The sequence below is a fragment of the Ctenopharyngodon idella genome, chromosome 14, assembly GCF_019924925.1.
Source record: "Ctenopharyngodon idella isolate HZGC_01 chromosome 14, HZGC01, whole genome shotgun sequence".
Classification (NCBI taxonomy): Eukaryota; Metazoa; Chordata; class Actinopteri; order Cypriniformes; family Xenocyprididae; genus Ctenopharyngodon; species Ctenopharyngodon idella.
The window spans coordinates 7,335,102-7,353,878 of record NC_067233.1 but is presented as its reverse complement, the minus strand read 5'-3'; the positions used below and the strand labels follow the sequence as shown (position 1 = coordinate 7,353,878).

General features: G+C 36.5%; 2 protein-coding genes across 5 annotated transcripts; both read left to right on the top strand.

The window, feature by feature from the left end:
- The first annotated feature begins 168 nt into the window (after positions 1-168).
- On the top strand, positions 169-8,070 carry LOC127494290 (alcohol dehydrogenase class-3-like). Of its 3 annotated transcripts, XR_007924842.1 has the most exons (12): positions 172-348; positions 566-626; positions 2,026-2,127; positions 2,371-2,518; positions 2,682-2,769; positions 3,404-3,623; positions 3,727-3,987; positions 4,178-4,310; positions 4,427-4,565; positions 5,821-5,913; positions 7,747-7,822; positions 7,937-8,070. XR_007924842.1 is itself a non-coding variant. In XM_051860053.1 (10 exons), exons 2-10 carry the CDS (start codon positions 609-611, stop codon positions 5,843-5,845), a joined length of 1,134 nt encoding a protein of 377 aa, XP_051716013.1. In that variant the 5' UTR covers positions 174-348; positions 566-608; the 3' UTR covers positions 5,846-6,273. The 3 variants fall into 3 exon arrangements, 1 of the variants encoding a protein (XP_051716013.1); XR_007924841.1 differs by lacking the exons at positions 7,747-7,822; positions 7,937-8,070 and adding an exon at positions 6,299-6,330 and having other exon boundaries at positions 169-348; XM_051860053.1 differs by lacking the exons at positions 7,747-7,822; positions 7,937-8,070 and having other exon boundaries at positions 174-348; positions 5,821-6,273.
- zgc:77938 (Alcohol dehydrogenase class-3-like) lies at positions 7,790-11,864 on the top strand. 2 transcript variants are annotated; one of them, XM_051860056.1, is made up of 9 exons: positions 7,790-7,822; positions 7,937-8,042; positions 8,161-8,316; positions 8,756-8,843; positions 8,965-9,184; positions 9,288-9,548; positions 11,029-11,161; positions 11,377-11,515; positions 11,618-11,864. In XM_051860056.1, the coding sequence occupies exons 1-9, from the start codon at positions 7,805-7,807 to the stop codon at positions 11,640-11,642; spliced, it is 1,146 nt and encodes a 381-aa protein (XP_051716016.1). In that variant the 5' UTR covers positions 7,790-7,804; the 3' UTR covers positions 11,643-11,864. The 2 variants fall into 2 exon arrangements, with proteins under 2 accessions (XP_051716016.1, XP_051716015.1); XM_051860055.1 differs by lacking the exons at positions 7,790-7,822; positions 7,937-8,042 and having other exon boundaries at positions 8,150-8,316.
- Positions 11,865-18,777: the final 6,913 nt, after the last annotated feature.

The window sequence follows — 18,777 nt, the reverse complement described above, 5'->3', positions numbered from 1 at the left end:
CACCATTTACTGACATTGCCATTTTTTCATATATAGAAAGTGAATGGCGACTAATGCTCATTCTACCTAACATCTTTTGTGTTCTATATAAGAAAGAAATTCACCCGGGTTTGGAACTGAGGGTGAATAAAATACGACATTTTGGGGTGATTTAATTTTTTTAAATTGAACGTAGTTTCCAAACAGTCCACTAGATGGAGACCACGTTCCAACCTGTTTTGATTCCGCCATTGATTTGATTGCGCCGAAGAATGACGGAGCCAATCATATGATGTTTGGCCAGCATCCCAAATTCTGAATATGCAAAGCACAAAAGAAAAACCAACAACACCGCTCTCTTGAACCCAGGTAAAAGCACTAGTCACTGAGTGAGTTAAAAAGTATTATTAACATGCATCTCCTGCAATGTCTTTTTAAATGATAAATTATATGTTTTTATATGCAGAATTGCTAAAAATTAGCATGCTAGAGTACTTTTTTTGTATTACCATCAGCAGAATATTTCTGCTTTTGTTTCAGCATTTTAATTGCCATAAATGTTCTGTTTCTGCAACGTTGTCTATAGCTCACAGTGGGAAGATTCACCGTATCGAAAGTGTGAGGTTGCCATGGAAACTGAGGGTAAGGTAAGGACATAAGAGGAAATGAAAATGTAATATTGTAGCAACTTTTCAATCCTTATATATAACATATATACACACTAGCTTTCAAAAGTTTGGGGTTTGTAAGATTTTTTTAATGTTTTTGAAAACAGTCTCAACCAAGGCTGCATTTATTCAGCTATACAGAAAAACAGTAAAAACAGTAGTGTGAAATATTATTACAATTTTAAACAACAGCATTATGCTTCAGAAGTAATTCTAATATGCTGATTTGGTGCTAAAGAAACAATGCTGGAATTTTCTGGAAACCATGATACATTTTTGATGAATAAAAAATTCAAAAGAACAGCATTTATTTGAAATTTAAAGAAACAATATGTAAGATTTTTGTATTAAAATATACAAAAAACACTAGGACAGTTTTATATATTTTGTTGACTTGTGTACATACATTATCCCAAATGTTTCCAAGAATGTTTAAATCCAGAGAAATAAGCAATTTTAACATCCCTTGTCATCTCGTGACATCATACCTGCATTACCCTCGATTTCCGGTTTTATTTTGTAGAAAGCATGGAAACGCCAAAGACGCTTTTATATATGTTTATTGGACAAGGGAACAACTTTTTGGATACATTTATAGACAGAAAACTAATTGTTATATTGCTCAACACTGTTAGTCTTATTGTTTGAATCTCATTTTATTGATTTTCTGCAAGTACCATGTTTTTATCATGCCTCAGAGAAAAACACTATTTTTTCAAGTGGCTAACATAGTAGCTTTTTAGTAACAGTAATACAACATTTTCTCCATCATACAATATGTTTTAAAATTAATTGCATGTCATTTAGCAACACAAGCCATCCAGCATTTATTATGATATTCTCTTTATATGATATTCTAATATCGATCTAGCTTATTGCAAATGTATTATAGCAGCCGCCGAGCGAACGCACAGAGTAACGTTATAACATCATTTTCAACACACTCAAATGTATCTCATATGATAAAACAGCGCTGTTTTACCCCACATACGCTTGACCGGAAGAAGCGAAAGCGCCGACTGTGGCATAATAAAAGTTCTGCTGCTCTCGATCCGTGTCTCGCGCCAGTCTCTCATTAGCAATCGCTCCAGCGGCCTCGTCTTGCTCCCACGGCACTCTGCCCTGCTCTGCTTCATACTACAGTAACGTTAATAATCTCATCCATGAACATGATTTCTTCCCGAGTCACGTCGGATTCTTTTCCACTGACTGTGAGGTGAAGACGACGTCCATGATTCCGTGCTCAATCTCTGCGTCATCAAGCTACACCTTTGTTATGAATAGGCGACCTCTAGTGGGGAAAAATTACATATTGTGCTTCTAAAAAATAAAAAATCTTACAAACCCCAAACTTGAACAGTAACTTTTATACTCTAAGGTGATCAAGTGCAAAGCAGCAGTGGCCTGGGAACCAGGAAAAGCACTCTCCATTGAGGAAGTGGAGGTTGCCCCTCCCAAAGCGCATGAAGTACGAATTAAGGTTGGACCATTATATTCTTTATGTTTGGCTAGTTATAGTATAAATGTAGACTTAAACTTAAAATACAATTTATAAAAACACCTGAGAATAAGGGGGTAACCTATTCTGGCTATCAACTATATGCTTTTAAATGATTTAATTTTTTTTTTAATCGTTTAAAAATTAAATTAGAAATGTTTTTATTGTGCTCTTAAAGGATCAAACATTATTTTATTTCAATGACTATTTATCAATCCTTGTCAGATAGCAGCATCTGGGGTGTGCCACTCAGATTGGGCCTACCTCTATGATGTTGCTAAAATGAAGCCACGCCCTTTTCCTTTAATCCTGGGACATGAAGGAGCTGGAACTGTGGAAAGTGTTGGTCCAGGAGTTACAAAGGTGTCTAAAGGTAAACCAAAAAATCGATCATAAACACTTGATCATAATATTCTTACTTCTAACAAGATATGAAATGCTTATAAATGGATTTCTGATTTCTCAATTACATCATCTTAATCAGTTCATTTTAGATACATAAGTGTAAACATTATAACATTATCATATATCTACAGGAGATAAAGTCATTCCTCTGTTCCTGCCACAGTGTGGACAATGTGAACGCTGCCTGAGTCCAAAGACAAACCTCTGCACCAAAAACTGGTTAGAATAAACTTTTGAGTGGAGATTGACTGTAGTTAGTTAGCATTTCTGTTTTATTTGGGATGATCATTCAATATATATTCAATAAGCCTTACGGAAAACTAGGTGTATTATGATTGATAATACACACCCCCTGCAGATGAATTTTAAGTCACTGCCCTCGGGCAGACGTCTAAGTATTAAGTGCCTGATAAATTGATACATGTTCACTTTTATACCAGAACTGTTCGTATTTTTAATGCAAGCTTTATTAAGGATTCTTGAGTTTTGTTTTGTTTTTTTCTCTCTCTCCTTGTGTGAATTTGATCATAAAGCATGGTGCATTGGAATGTTGTAATATGTGGTTGTTGAATATGAATATGATGGTTTTAATGTATTTTTTTTTTCTTCTTTCTGTCTATGATGTGTTGCCACTGCCCTAATATAATTGCCCCTTGTGGGGTTAATAAAGTGGTTAACTTAACTTAAATATTATTAAATATGTTTTTAATTTGATTTATTTTTCATGATTGAGTGTTGTTCATTAAAAAAGTTATTCAAGAAGTCATGAAACTCTTTTTAATATTGTAATGCAAAATTTCCATTTTTGCAAAAATCTGTTTGACATTCATGGACATTTTTCTCTGCCTCTTAGGGAGAAAACTCAGCAGTGTGTTCTTGCAGACGGCACTAGCAGGATCACCTGTAAGAATCAGCAGGTTCATCAGTTTATTGGTATCAGCACCTTCTCTGAATATACTGTTGTGCCAGAGGACAACGTCACCAAGATTCACCCAGGCGCTCCTCTGGACAGAGTCTGTCTGCTGGGCTGTGGAGTATCTACAGGGTATGGGGCAGCAGTGAACACAGGCAAGGTGTGTGATTTCTACTGGCATAATGACAAAAAGGCGATACATAAAATAAAAATAACATCCCACCAGCTTGTACCGTGTCATAGTTTGGCATTGTCTTTCCCAGGTAGACTCTGGCTCTACATGTGCGGTGTTTGGTTTGGGAGCTGTCGGACTGGCAGCTGTCATGGGATGCAGGGCTGCCGGTGCCACCAGGATCATCGCCGTTGACATCAACCCAGACAAGTTTGAGATCGCCAAGACATTTGGAGCCACTGAGTTTGTAAACCCAAAAGACCACAATAAACCCATTCAGGAGGTGCTGAGGGAGCTGACTAATGGTGGTGTTGACTTCGCTCTTGAGTGTGTGGGGAATGTGGGTGTCATGGTATGTACCAATAATCAGTGTGTATTATAATTCCATATAAATGGAAGTTTACTGGTAGAGCTGTTTTATTTTCAAAGATGTTCTGACTTCAGTGTTGTTTTTATAAGCAAGTCAAGTTGCCATGTAGAAGAAAATCGTTTACTGTATGTGCCCTGTGGTTAATGGAACTAATGCAGTTTCCTCTAACCAGAGAGCTGCTGTGGAAGCGTGCAGTCCTGCAGGGGGAGTCTGTGTGATTGTGGGATGGGTTGAGGTGGAGGAGCTTTCTCTGGCCCCCCTGGATATCCTACTAGGAAGAACTCTGAAAGGCACTTATTTTGGAGGTGAATGCCAAGATTGCTCCAAGGCAACTTTCAATGTATTTAGTGTAGTATGAACTGTTTAGATAGTAAACATGAAAAATTAATAATTTTAAAGTAATTACCCTTCTGATTGACAGGTTGGAAGAGTGTTGAGGCGGTGCCCAGACTGGTTCAAGATTATATGAGTGGGAAGCTTCTGCTGGATGAGTTTGTGACACACAGACTGACTCTAGATCAGGTTAACCAGGCCTTTGATCTCTTGATCACTGGAAAAAGGTCAGTTATATTTGCATCTACTAATGAACACAGTCATGGATTTGTTTTATGATGAAAAGCACCAGAAAAAATTTGCTTATCTTACATGATTAATCATTTTGCAACATGCATATACAATATACGTTTGTTCAGCATAATCAGAATGTTCATATATTTTATAGGGCTGCCCCTAATAGTCGACTAATCGTTACTAATTGACTAGAAGAGGCTTAGTCGATGAACATTTTATTAGTTGGTTAGTCGTAGAAAAGAAAAAAGAAAAATATTGTGGTGAAGTCAGGCAGTCCGTGAGAGACAGATCGTTAATGGCGGGTCCTTGTGGGAATTACAGTATGTCGGGCAGGAAATCCAAACGTTTTTGGTCATACGGATAAGGGTAATACATCATTCAAAACTACTTTTATTTGTGTACATTTACAATAACAAGAAAATGTTGTGCCTTTGTAAAATAAAGAAAACCGTCTCGGTCTCCCTAAACTGGAGCGTGTCACAAAAATTAACCAAAATGAAACCTCACAGACATAAGAAATATACCTATAGAAAACTTGGAATGTCTACTTTTAAACAAACCAATTCAAAATACTCTCAAAAAGAAATACTCTCTGCATATGTAATCCATATGAAAGGTGCATTTCTCTCTATAGGCGCATTCACTATACTGCAGAGATGGCGAGGCAGCATCGTCAACTTCATCTTTGCAGCCGACAATGACTCAGAAAACACTGGTTTATTAATAAAATGTCTCCTTGCTATTTTTCACATTCATACTCATTACTTTTGCCAGTGCTTTGCGGCAAGCTATATTACTCCTATATATATATATATATATATATATTAAATGCGAGTTATGGTTTAGTATTCTCCTCTGTATATATTTAAGTAATTAAATTAATATAAACATGTGATTAGTTGACTTATGGCTTAAATAAACGATTAATAGTCGACTAGAAAAATCTTTAGTCGGGGGCAGCCCTAATATTTTATAAAAGGAAGATTGAGAGAAAATATATTTTGATTATAAATGATGAGATAAAAAAGACATACATGGATGAATCATTCACAATAAGATCTAAGTATATACAATTGCATGAATTTCCATTTCATGCATTTCATGCTGACTCTTGAAGTGATAAATCTAATCTACAGTACAGTTTCATTTTCCACATGTCTATGCATGAAATGCAAAATATATTTTATATTAAATATATATTATATTAAAACCTAAATGTAATTTGATATTTTTCTCTCTTCTCAGTATTCGGACAGTGATTGAGATGTGAAATGCAGGTGATTCCCAATTTCCTTCAAACAGAACACATAATTTCAAGGCTGAATCAATGTCATAAGTGTAAGTGACAAGTTTAAGAAATCAGTTTTGCTGTTATCTTGACAGTTAACTGCCATCATAAGCTTGGCAAACTAGTATAAAAGACTGTTCTGCAATATATACAAAGGAAAAGAGAGATAGGGCAATGTTTAGACAGTGATTATCTCCTGTATCTGCTAATCCAAAGGTCCCTTTTCACTTATGCAGTAGCTATAGCTCAGGCACAATAATATAAATGTATAAGTATAGGAAAGGGGAAGTCCGATTTACTGAATAGAGCATTGATTGTTCTTTGTTTATATTCTCAAGGAGAATACAAGGAATGTGTCTGTTATGATCAGAAACTGTTCCACTCAATAAAGCCAAGTCTGTTGAATTTGATTTGGTTGTATCTTCTCTCTATTAGCTGTAGATTGCATGCTTGCAATTTCCATGGGGCTTGCTTTTTCTGCTGTTGGAAAGAGGAAGGTTGACTCATAGTTATCTGTGGGTTATCCAATCACATGCAGGCAGCAGTTTCTTCAGCTGCTGGATTGGTCAATCATTCAGTAATGCATGTTTTGAAAAATCATATAGCAGCTGTTCACAAGTACAAAGTACACTAGTACCAGCAGGTCCTCTCCGAACCCTGACAAAAACAGCTCTGAATGTAAGTTATTAATAGAATACAAACATATGCAAACTGTAAATCTGTGCATGCAGTCATCTGATTTATTGAATGTGCTTTAAATATGGTAAACTACTCAAAAATACTTTATAGCCTTGAGGGATGTCACAATCCTCCTCGGTGTGAATTAATTTGAAAAATATTTAGCATAGTGTCAGTACAATAATGTTAGGCAATGATTTGTACTTGAACTGATTTAAGGAAAAAGTGTTTTTAAACGAAAAGAAATGTGTACTGTTTTCTAAAATCATATTGAAAACATCATCATTCTGCTATGAAAAGTGCTCCATATTTTGTAATGTAAAACTTGCATTACAATACTTCCTTATTGCGACGCCACACAAGGGTGAGAAAAACATATGCCAGCATATATGCAACCTCATGCCTGTGTGCACAGATAAATATCTAGGCTTTATGATATGGTTCATAAAGGTAAATCATGACAGCATGTTTGATGATAATCCATCAGAATATCTTTAAAAGTTTTCACTTTACATGAAAGCTACTGTCCCCGTTCATCAAACATGTTAAGCTAAAGTGGGATAGTTTTTAAAATATGCCATCACAAATATTTACAATTGTGCAATTTATTTTCATGATTAGTATTGAAATTACCATATTTAAAAAACACAATATGTTATTTTTCTATGTCTGTATGACAATGTAATTTTAAGTGATTTTTCTATGTTTTTTTTTTAATATTAAAAGAACAGTGTTGCATACATCACATCATGTGTTAATGTATTTATGGTTATAATGTCAGAACCAGTGAATATTTTGGAAACATTTTGAAACAAGCCATTTTCCAGCCTATGCTGCCTATATACTTTTTTTTTTTTTTGGCAAGCTTTTTGTTGTTTGTACATCAATGAACAATTAACCTTGCACATCATGACACATCACCACCAATTACAATTAATGACACAATTTATCATTATATCAATAACATCACAAAAAATACAAATAATGAATACAGAAAATATAAATACCATTATTTTATAACATTACATCAAATAACGCTTCATCATTTAAACCCATTGGTGATAAAGTCTGAAGGGTAACAATCCATAATAGCTCCCTTCTCTGTAAAATCATCTCTATATTGCCTCTTGGTCAGCTTGTACAAAAAGTAAGAAAGAAAAAAATCACAAATTCAAGCTTTTTAATTTTTATTCTTGTTCTTTTAGGAGGCTGTTTATTGACAACTTTGGAAACGATTCATTGTATTAGAAGTGTGAGGCTATCATGGAAACTGAGGGCAAGGTAAGGACATAAGGGAAAGAGAATCCTCAGATAGTTGCCATCAAAGAATGCTGTTTTTAAGACTATGAAATTAAATTAAATGTTTATTATTATTATTATTATTATTATTATAAGGTGATCAAGTGCAAGGCAGCAGTGGCCTGGGAACCCGGAAAAGCACTTTCCATTGAGGACGTAGAGGTTGCCCCTCCCAAAGCACACGAAGTACGAATTAAGGTAGGTCCGTTACACTCCTTTGGCCATGTCTGTATGTAATTTGTTTACATACAATGCATATATGTAGACTTGCATAAAGATGTTATGAATCAGACCATTGACTTTCAATTGACCCTTGTCAGATAGTATGTTGTCATCTGGAGTATGTCACACAGACTGGACTTTCCTGCATGAGGTTGGTAAAACTATGAATCCTCAGCCCTTTCCTGTGGTCTTGGGGCATGAGGGGGCAGGAGTGGTGGAGAGTGTTGGTCCAGGTGTCACAAAGATGTCTAAAGGTAAACATAAATCCATATTGGAGGCTTTTTTTTTTTTTTTTTTTTTTTTTAACTAGTAGACTTCCAATTTATTAATATATTTTTTTTGTAAGTAGACATAAATGTGTTAAAATATAATTTAAAAATCCCTCATTGATATATTCTTTATTTAAAATGTAACTGACAGTGATGACTTCAGTAATATTTGAATACTAAATTGTAATTGGTCTTTTTCTTGGTCCTTTTGTCTTTATTAGTCTATTCATGTGTACAAAAATGTAACAAAGACATGTATAAAGAGCAAATAAATAGATTAATAGTGATAAAAGATATAATAATTAATAAGTAAATGATTAAAAAATAAAAATGGCATGTAAATAATGGTAAATAAATCTGCTTTGTAGTTCTTACAATTTTTCTTTAATTTAAAACACTGCATTCTATCCACATATATCTACAGGAGATAAAGTTATTCTTCTAGTCGTGCCACAGTGTGGACAATGTGAACGCTGCCTGAGTCCAAAGACAAACCTCTGCACCAAAAACTGGTGAGTTATTGTGAATTTTTTTCTTTTTTTTCTTTATAAAGTTCTCCTAAGCTCATAGACTAGAATAATGAGGTGGATGATAAAATAAATCAGTTCCATTTAGAACCTTTTTATTTCCTAGGGAGAAAACTCAGCAGTGTGTTCTTGCAGACGGCACTAGCAGGATCACCTGTAAGAATCAGCAGATTCATCAGTTTATTGGTATCAGCACCTTTTCTGAATATACTGTTGTGCCAGAGGACAACGTCACCAAGATTCACCCAGACGCTCCTCTGGACAGAGTCTGTCTGCTGGGCTGTGGAGTATCTGCAGGATATGGGGCAGCAGTGAACACAGGCAAGGTGTGTGATTTCTACTGGCATAACAACAAAAAGGCGATACATAAAATAAAAATAACATCCCACCAGCTTGTACCGTGTCATAGTTTGGCATTGTCTTTCCCAGGTAGACTCTGGCTCTACATGTGCGGTGTTTGGTTTGGGAGCTGTCGGACTAGCAGCTGTCATGGGATGCAGGGCTGCCGGTGCCACCAGGATCATCGCCGTTGACATCAACCCAGACAAGTTTGAGATCGCCAAGACTTTTGGAGCCACTGAGTTTGTGAACCCAAAAGACCACAATAAACCCATTCAGGAGGTGCTGAGGGAGCTGACTAATGGTGGCGTTGACTTTGCTATTGAGTGTGTTGGGAATGTGGGTGTCATGGTAAGTTAAGGCCCATTCGCACCAATGATAAAGATAACTTTATTAATGTCCACACCAATGCAAGATAACTTTTATTATAAGCATGCTACAGTTTTGTTGTCTGCTGCTTTAAATGCTCAAGCTCTTTAAAGCAGGATGGATTCTGATTGATTGTCAATGTTTTTATCACTCATTAGCTGGAAAAAATCCATAGTGTGGGTATCTACAGGTAGGAGTAGTGGGTCTGTCGAAAGGTCTTTACAATTGGTCACGAACGGTGTGGGGTAGGGTTAGGGGTTAGTTTCTGTTGTAGCATTCTGTACATTGTGGAACCTTTTGGCACTCCCATTACTCTGACCTCCAGTTATCCCTGTCTCAAAAATTGCTCTAAAAGTGATTCCAATGATATTGTTCCTCTGTGCCGTTTTTGTTATACTTGTGTGGTGTGATTCTCTCTGCTATTCTTTTACATTTTAGAACAATTTTTAAAAATATATCTTTATCATTATAATATAGCTTTTTCATTTCTAGGAGTACCTTAAAGGGTTAGTTCACCCAAAAATGAAAATTATGTCATTAATTACTCACCCTCATGTCGTTCCACACCCGTAAGACCTTCGTTCATCTTCAGAACACAAATTTAGATATTTTTGATGAAATCCAATAGTTCAGTGAGGCCTGCATCGCCAGCAAGATAATTAACACTTTCAGATGCCCAGAAAGGTACTAAAAACATATTTAAAACAGTTCATGTGACTACAGTGGTTCAACCTTAATATTATAAAGCGACAAGAATACTTTTTGTGTGCCAAAATAGCGACTTTATTCAACAATATCTAGTGATGGGCGATTTCAAAACACTGCTTCATGAAGCTTCGAAGCTTTACGAATCTTTACGAATCAGTGGTTCGGAGCGTGTATCAAACTGCCAAAATCACGTGAACTATTGAAGTTTCGAAACACTTGCAACGTTACGAAGCCTTGTTTACTGAAATCACATGATTTTGGCGCTCTGAACCACTGATTTGAAACAAATGATTTGTAAGCTTCAAAGCTTCATGAAGCAGTGTTTTGAAATCGCCCATCACTAGATATTGTTGAATAAAGTTGCTATTTTGTGTTTTTTTTTTTTTTTTTTTTTGGCACACAAAAAGTATTCTTGTCACATTATAATATTAAGGTTGAACCACTGTAGCCACATGAACTGTTTTAAATATGTTTTTAGTATCTTTCTGGGCATTGAAAAAGGAAATGATCTTGCTGGCAATGCAGGCCTCACTGTGCCATTGGATTTTATCAAAAATATCTTAATTTGTGTTCCGAAGATGAACGAAGGAATTACGGGTGTGGAACGACATGAGGGTGAGTAATAAATGACTGAAATTTTGAACTAACCCTTTAATTGTCAAAGAGTTCTATGTGGTTGCAAACCACATAGTCATAGAAAAACATTACTAATCCGGATTCATATGTAAACGAATGAATCTTATCGCACAATCAGAGGGCTGCTGTGGAAGCGTGCAGTCCTGCAGGGGGAGTCTGTGTGATGGTGGGCTGGACCCGGATGGGGGAACTAACTCTGGTCTCTGAGGATATTCTGCTAGGAAAAACTCTCAAAGGCTCCTATTTTGGCGGTAAAAGCATGCCTGATCAATTCAAATACTCATGGTTGTATTTTGATGTGTATGTTGCAGGTGCAGTACCAGTTTGATGTGATATGGAGAATTGGGTCTAATCGTTTTACAGTCCTCTCTAATTTTACTGTTTATTAGTGTAATGTGAGTTGTTTGGGTGGAAGACACCTGCAAAAATTTAAGTAACTTCTCTATTCTTCCTATCTGATTGACAGGTTGGAAGAGTGTTGAGGCGGTGCCTAAGTTGGTGCAGGATTATATGAGTGGGAAGATTCTGCTGGATGAGTTTGTGACACACAGACTGACTTTAGATCAGGTTAACCAGGCCTTCGATCTCATGATCACCGGAAAAAGGTATTTTTTCATATACAGCACACAGAAATTTTTACATTGACTAATAATTATATATATATAATATATGCTAATATACAGTAATATACACTTTCTCTTTTTCAGTATTCGTACAGTGATCAATATGTGAAATGAAGGTAGCGTCCTGTCTTCCTCCAACAGGACAATGTTTATATTTTTTTCTTACATTACATCCAAAGGAGAACATTCAATATTGTCATAATACAATGTATGGTTTCATTCAGTATGTACTGCAGAGTTAAAATGTTTTTTTAATGCTTATATTCTCAAGGAATATACATTGTCACATGTTAAATCTTTCACACAATAAAGCTTAAACTGATGCATTTGATTTGGTTGTATATTACTTTTACCAGTAGATGGCAATCTTGTACTATAAAACATCCTTTTTTCACTCCTTTTTTCTTTCTTCTGTGTGCTGTCTGAATGAAGACAAAGTTTCTTCAGTTTGACTCTAACCTGTATTTAATTTAACTGAGGCTTGGCTAAATATCTGTGTTCTTGGGTTTATGTTCCACATCATTAAAGAGCAAACCACCAGGACTCCATTCTATTAAATATATGTACCATTTCCCTTTGAAACCACTATCCTCCAGTTCTCAACTACAATAATATTATCATCTGAGCCTTCATTGTCATCTAGCAGGACATGCTGTGTGAGAAGCCTCTAGTAAAACAGAAAGAATTTTGTCATAGGGAGATGGATGGGTGCGTGTCACTAGGGGTTGGGGAAACATGCAGCTGATCACGGGTTGCATTTTGACCTTGGTAATATTATATATTGATTTAATATAGCATGCTCTTGAGGGTTAGAATAGCAGTTGAGGCCTGTCAGAACCAGAGACAAAAGGCTGGCTGGGGAATGCCTCTCCATGATGAACTGGGATGGCTGTCCAGGAATAAATTGTAGTTCCATTCAGATCAAATGAATACTCTTGGCAGATCCCCCTCCCCCTTTTCCATTTTTACGTAATATGGAAAAATGAAGCAAAGTCTCCCTCACGTTTACCCCACCCCCTGCCATATTGTGCAATCAATCAGAGATTCAAAGCTGTGATTTTTCGTTGCTCTTTCTATTGAAACTGAGAAAGATCACTGAAAAATTGAGACATCAAAAGATAGAAGACAAGTAGCGACAGGTGTTTGTTCACTGCGCTCATTTGTAGATGCAGGGAGTTTTGTAGAGGACAAAGGCCTACTAGGTTATAGCCTATATAACCTAGATATCTCACACTTTTTATACCTTTGAAGATTTTCTTAAATGCTAGTCTATCTTTACTTGATTAAATTAATTTACACAAAACGTAATTTAATTAAGTGAACCATTCAGACTGCTTCTCTTCAGGCAGGATCAGTTGTGGCGCTAAAAGTAGCAAACAAATTTCTTAGTTTTATGCTAGTAGCATTAGTACTTTTAAATCATGTGCACAACATATATATATATATAATTGATGTTTTTATTTTTTACATAATTTTCAAATTGATTATTAAAATCTATCTGCATACACTCCTGATGTATTAAGAAAGCAAGCGAGAATGAGAATGAATAAAAGTGTGCATTTGTGTGTTAAGTCAAATGTGTGTATGTACGTGCATGTTTGGGCGTGGGGGAAATGGGTGAAAAGAAATCTGATTGGCTAGTTTTGTTGCTTTTACAGACTCAAAATGAGTAAACGCTCTCTAAAACCGCTAAATTCGATTGAAACATTTGCAAAAAGTCCGAAAATTATTGAGTAGGAATAGAGAATCGAAGACTTTTAAATGTTTTGAAGCTTTTCTCTAAATGTTTCGGGAAAAGTTTCAAAGCATCAAGAGTGTCGAAAACAGTGCCATCTTGTGGCAGGTAAAATTTTACAGCAGCCATAAACCTGAGTGCGCAGCTCCTTTGTTTTATCCATTAAGCACAAATAAAAGCCTGACAACAATAAATGTGTTTAGTTTTCTGATAATATAATTATTAAAGTGTGGCAGGAAGAATTCACGTGACTGGAAAGAAAGTGAGGCTTCGTTTTTTGTTAATCACATGTTTCTCTTAAAAAATATGCACATTTCCTGACAAAGCCGCGCAGATATAACATAAAAAACAAAACATAAAATTCACGAAGCAAATTCACGGGGGGGGGGGGGGGGGTTGCGCTAGTTCTGCGCGAACCCTGAGATAAAATCCTGCAGGGGCCCCAGCCCTTAGCAACCACTCTTAGCAACGTAAACTCTTTGTTCTCAGTTGATATTGTTCATTGAAGCTTACTGTATTATGTAGAAGAGTATTGTGAGAAAGAGATTGAGTGAGTGAGTTTATTACCTGCATTCAAATTTTGCATTTTCCTTCAGGTCAGTCCTATGTTCATAATAAAAAAATCTGTTTAAATGTCCGATGTATTATCTTGTCCTTTTAATAGTTAAGAGGCTTTCCCGTGACTGACAGCACTAGTCAAAGCATTTGTCAGTTGCATCTTATTGTTCCGTGTTCACAACAATTCAGTCTTTTCAACGTAAAAGTCTTCGCTACTGACTGACACACTCATAAAGACAGTCTTTGCGCCATCTAATGGCGTGAAAATGTAACTTCTGTTGCTGTTCACGGTCAGGGACTATTTTTTCCGGCGGAAGGAAGGCTTTTAGAAAAAGTTTACTTCATGAAAATTGCATTGATACATATTTCTGGCTTTAATATTTGCATTGTGTGGTAACCATTATATAAAAGCAATAAGATACTCAAGGCTAATGCTGTATCGTGAATGAGTCACGGCTGAAGGGCGTTGTTAGGCACGATGCGACTTATTCACGATACAGCACAGCCTCTTATATATATATATATGTTTTGTCAAAGTGTCTGCTAAATGAACAAATGTATTTTATTTATATTTTATTTCAGTTAAAAGTTTATATTTTAGTTCAAATATGATTCCATGCCAATTTAAATAAGTCACATGTCTATCGTAAATGTGGTGACCTTTGATTGAGCTGCCCTGTGTGTTTTTCATCAATGTGATTGACATATAAATAGAAGGTAAAGTCAAATAAAGCAATGGAGTATCAGATTCTAATGAAGAGTAACGATTTGTCCTGTGTGCTTACCATGACAGATATGAGACATATTCCTTTCACATGAGCTTGGTCCAGGCAAATATCAGGCATTTACCCTGCCAAGTGTGTAGTCAGCACCGTGCATCATTCCGACAGACACGACAGCCTCATAAGGAAAATTGACAAACAACGGAAATGCCAGCATAGGTAAATATTGCTGAGCAAATATAGCCTGGAAGAGAAAAAATGTCAAAGGGGCTGAGATGCCTTCCTCAATATTTAGATGTGGATCAAAAGATTTCTACCTTAATTATTATATTTAATGTGTGTGGGGGTGCACCTGTGTGTTTGAACGTATGACACTGCTAGGTGGCGGAGCTGTTGATCAAAGTGCAAAACAGCCTTGGTCACCATGCAATGTTGTGAGCGGATCTTCCAGTGATAAGATCATATAAGCATTTTTTTTTCATGTCTTTGACAATATAATATCTCTATAATTTCTTCTGATAGCCTTAAGGATGAAAAACCTTCCTGTACAAGAAATGAGATTCTACATACCATGCATCTGAAACATTTATGAAAAAAAACTGAAACAGTAAACTTTTATTTTAACCAAATTGTAGTTAGGTAGTTAGACACATTTCTATCCAGGTGGCCCAGGTGCTGTAGAAGAGATGACAAACTAGTCGGACCATGTAGGATCTGGGTTAGAATCTACCAAGCGTGACTGTGAACAACTGAGAGACAAATTATTCATTTGATCTGAATGCAGAAAAACACATTTGTAACGCCTTTGAAATGTAAATGTATTTATGTCAGTTTACTTTGCAATTGAAGTGATTTATGTGTACAGGTAAATCAAGATTTGTCAAGACGAAGACTTTGTCAGTTGGCATTCCTCTCATGTGGAAATACAATTGAACAAATAAAACGTCATTGTGTAATGTGCAAGTATGAACAACTGTGTCAAGATTCATTATAAATGAATGTCTTCTTTAATGTTTGTTTGAAGTTGTTTCTGTGGTGGTGAGGCATAAAATTCAGTTTTGGTTGTCTGTATTCTTTTGGCATTTCTTTGAGAGGTGTGCTCCTTTTAGGATCCCTTTGGTGTGCAACTCAGAGCTCAAAGAGGTTGGCAGAGGACATGAACAAACACAGCCTCTGGATTGTCTTAATTGATGGTACACTCAAGCTTCAGTGGCAATGATAACGTTAAAACAAGTACCTGAGACAGACAGCACACACACACACACACACACAGAGAAAGAAAAAGACAGTGGCCTAGTTCAGATGAACACAAAGCCCAAACTGCCATGGAAGAATGCGTCCCTAAGTCAGGGAAAGACCACCCTGGTAGAAGCCCTGTTTTAGCAGTAAATCCGGGCCATTAGTGTTAATGCCAGCCAATGCCTCAGACATCCCCAGCCTAAAGCTCAACACAGCAAACCCGGATCCAGTAACACAGTCCTGGCTGATCTAGCAAGGGAAACCTCTTATCAAACGTGGCTAGAAGGGTTAGGAGAGGTCAGTTGCACACCTGCACTGCAGCGGATCTCCTCGTCTTAAGTTGGTTGACACTGGATTAGCATAGCCTGTCGGGGATTTTAAAGGGAGTAAATACTAATTATATTATTACGACTACATATCTACTTCATTAAATAAAACGATCCTCACATTCCACGAGAGTTGGAATTGGAGAAGCACGCTACTTTGAAACTATAATGGTAACACTTTACAGTAAGCTTCATTTAAACTTTAATGCATTAGGCATCATGAACTAACAATGAACACTTTAGCTTTTTCCAAATAAATGATGCAGCCTTGGTGAGCACAAAAGGACTTCTTTCAAAAACAATACCTTGACTCCAAACTTTTGAATAGTAGTGTAAACAAATACATTTTTAACATTTCAGGTTTTATAAATTAACATTTAATTTAATGTATCATGAACAAACAGTTTCACCATTCAAAAACAATGCGTTTTTGAAAACAGATGTCGGCCTACTAAAATTGTAGTGAAGTTGGAAACTAGTTTTAGTAAGTTAAAGGGTTAGTTCACCCAAAACTGAAAATTCTTACTCACCCTCATGTCGTTCCACACCCGTAAGACCTTCGTTCATCTTCGGAACACAAAATACGATATTTTTGATAAAATCCGATGGCTCAGTGAGGCCTCCATTGCCAGCAAGATAATTAACACTTTCAGATGCCCAGAAAGCTACTAAATACATATTTAAAACAGTTCATGTGACTACAGTGGTTCAATCTTAATGTTATGAAGCGACGAGAATACTTTTTGTGTGCCAAAATATCAACTTTATTCAACAATATCTAGTGATGGGTGATTTCAAAACACTGCTTCATGAAGCTTCAAAGCTTTACCAATCTTTTGTTTCGAATCAGTGGTTCGGAGCATGTTTCAAACTGCCAAAGTCACGCCCCCCAGTGGTGAACCATTGAAATTTAGAAATACTTGATGTAACCAAGCCTCGTTTACTGAAATCACGTGACTTTTGCAGTTTGAAACACGCTCCGAACCACTGATTTGAAACAAAAGATTCGTAAAGCTTCGAAGCTTCATGAAGCAGTGTTTTGAAATCGCCCATCACTAGATATTGTTGAATAAAGTTTTTATTTTGTTTTTTTGCCGCACAAAAAGTATTTTTGTCGCTTTATAATATTATGGTTGAACCACTGTAGTCACATGAACTGTTTTGAATATGTTTTCAGTAGCTTTCTGGGCATTGAAAAAGGAAATGATCTTGCTGGCAATGCAGGCCTCACTGAGCCAACAGATTTTATCAAAAATATCTTAATTTGTGTTCTGAAGATGAACGAAGGTCTTACGGGTGTGGAACGACATGAGGGTGAGTAATTAATGACATAATTTTCATTTTTGGGTGAACTATCCCTTTAACACTGGACAAAAAGATTTGAGACAATGCTAAGGTTTGTTTGTTATGATGGTTTGCTAATGCTCATGCAGAGGATTTGAGGTTTTGTTGTGTAATACCTGTGAAGGGACACACACACACACACAAAAAGAAAAAACATGCACACCACCAAAATAAATGGTTAGTATCTTTGTCTGAGGAGCAATTACGTAATTGCAGTGTTAAGAAACACTGTCAGGTTTATAAATTGGAGGATGGGCCTCAGCACCCATGATTCTCTACATGTTTTGACTGCAATGAAACAAAGTCTTGCCTAACTAAATTTTCATACACAGATAAATATGTTTGTTGCAGTGTACCCAGACGTGTTGCACAAAAGGACATGGGTGTGGAGGGATAAATAAAACAGAAATTTGCAACACCACTATCTGTCTGCCTCCCACACATCAGAGATACAGACGGCACAAGAGACGTTTAGAATATATGCTGTCTGTTACCTTCAGCTAAGCCTGGCCTTAGGTTCAATAGCTCTCAGGCTTAAATCTTATACCATATGCTGCTTGGAGATTTCCAATGGATTTGTCATTTTATCTGTTGATCTACAGATCCAAGGCATCAAGATTTACCATAATTTCTATTTTACTGCAGTATAAAGCAAGAGAAGTGGCATAATGGTTTTTAATGGAAGGTCAGCTCATGTTTGAATGGAGTCGCGCAGTGTTACTTTGGCTAAAAGCATTTATTGAATATGAACATTTACTTATGGGGGAGGAATGTGTGTGTTTAAACCTCATACTGGGAGTGCCTTCAGAGGCTCTATCTATTTAGCAAATATCGAACGCTTTCCCCTCAGGTGGTCGGAAACCTTTCCCGCTTGTGCTTGCTTACACTTTAAAATCCCTAAGTGCAAATATAAGCAGCAGCAGATTTGCTTAATATCAACTCTGCCACAAAACACACACCCGTGAAATGTCACCATGGTCCCCAGGTACAAAGTCAAAATATAAAAACTCAAACAAGCAGAGTGTGAGGCATGTTTAAGTTCAGAAAGTGGGCCTATACACCTCCTCTCGGCTGATTATCAGCGCACACTGAGCTTATCTCATGAGGGGACTAATAACTACGAAAGAACGACATAAAAGAAGAAACAAACAAGCCTCCTGTTTAATTGACAATATTTGAGGTTAAGGTAATTGAGGTGGCTCTAGTGTGCACAGCATCAGTAATGAGACACTAAAGGGAGACCTCCTCAGATGACTGCTAATAAAGAAGCCATAGCTAATCTTTTAAACAAACATTCATACTCAACTAACAAGGCTACTT

What these genes read in the sequence shown, in the direction of transcription:
- LOC127494290 (XM_051860053.1), top strand. An exon ending in CGCATGAAGTACGAATTAAG is followed by an intron (nt 2,128 to 2,370) that starts GTTGGACCATTA and finishes AATCCTTGTCAG; the next exon opens with ATAGCAGCATCTGGGGTGTG. An exon ending in CTCTTGATCACTGGAAAAAG is followed by an intron (nt 4,566 to 5,820) that starts GTCAGTTATATT and finishes CTCTCTTCTCAG; the next exon opens with TATTCGGACAGTGATTGAGA.
- zgc:77938 (XM_051860056.1), top strand. An exon ending in CAGCAGTGAACACAGGCAAG is followed by an intron (nt 9,185 to 9,287) that starts GTGTGTGATTTC and finishes TGTCTTTCCCAG; the next exon opens with GTAGACTCTGGCTCTACATG. An exon ending in CAAAGGCTCCTATTTTGGCG is followed by an intron (nt 11,162 to 11,376) that starts GTAAAAGCATGC and finishes TCTGATTGACAG; the next exon opens with GTTGGAAGAGTGTTGAGGCG.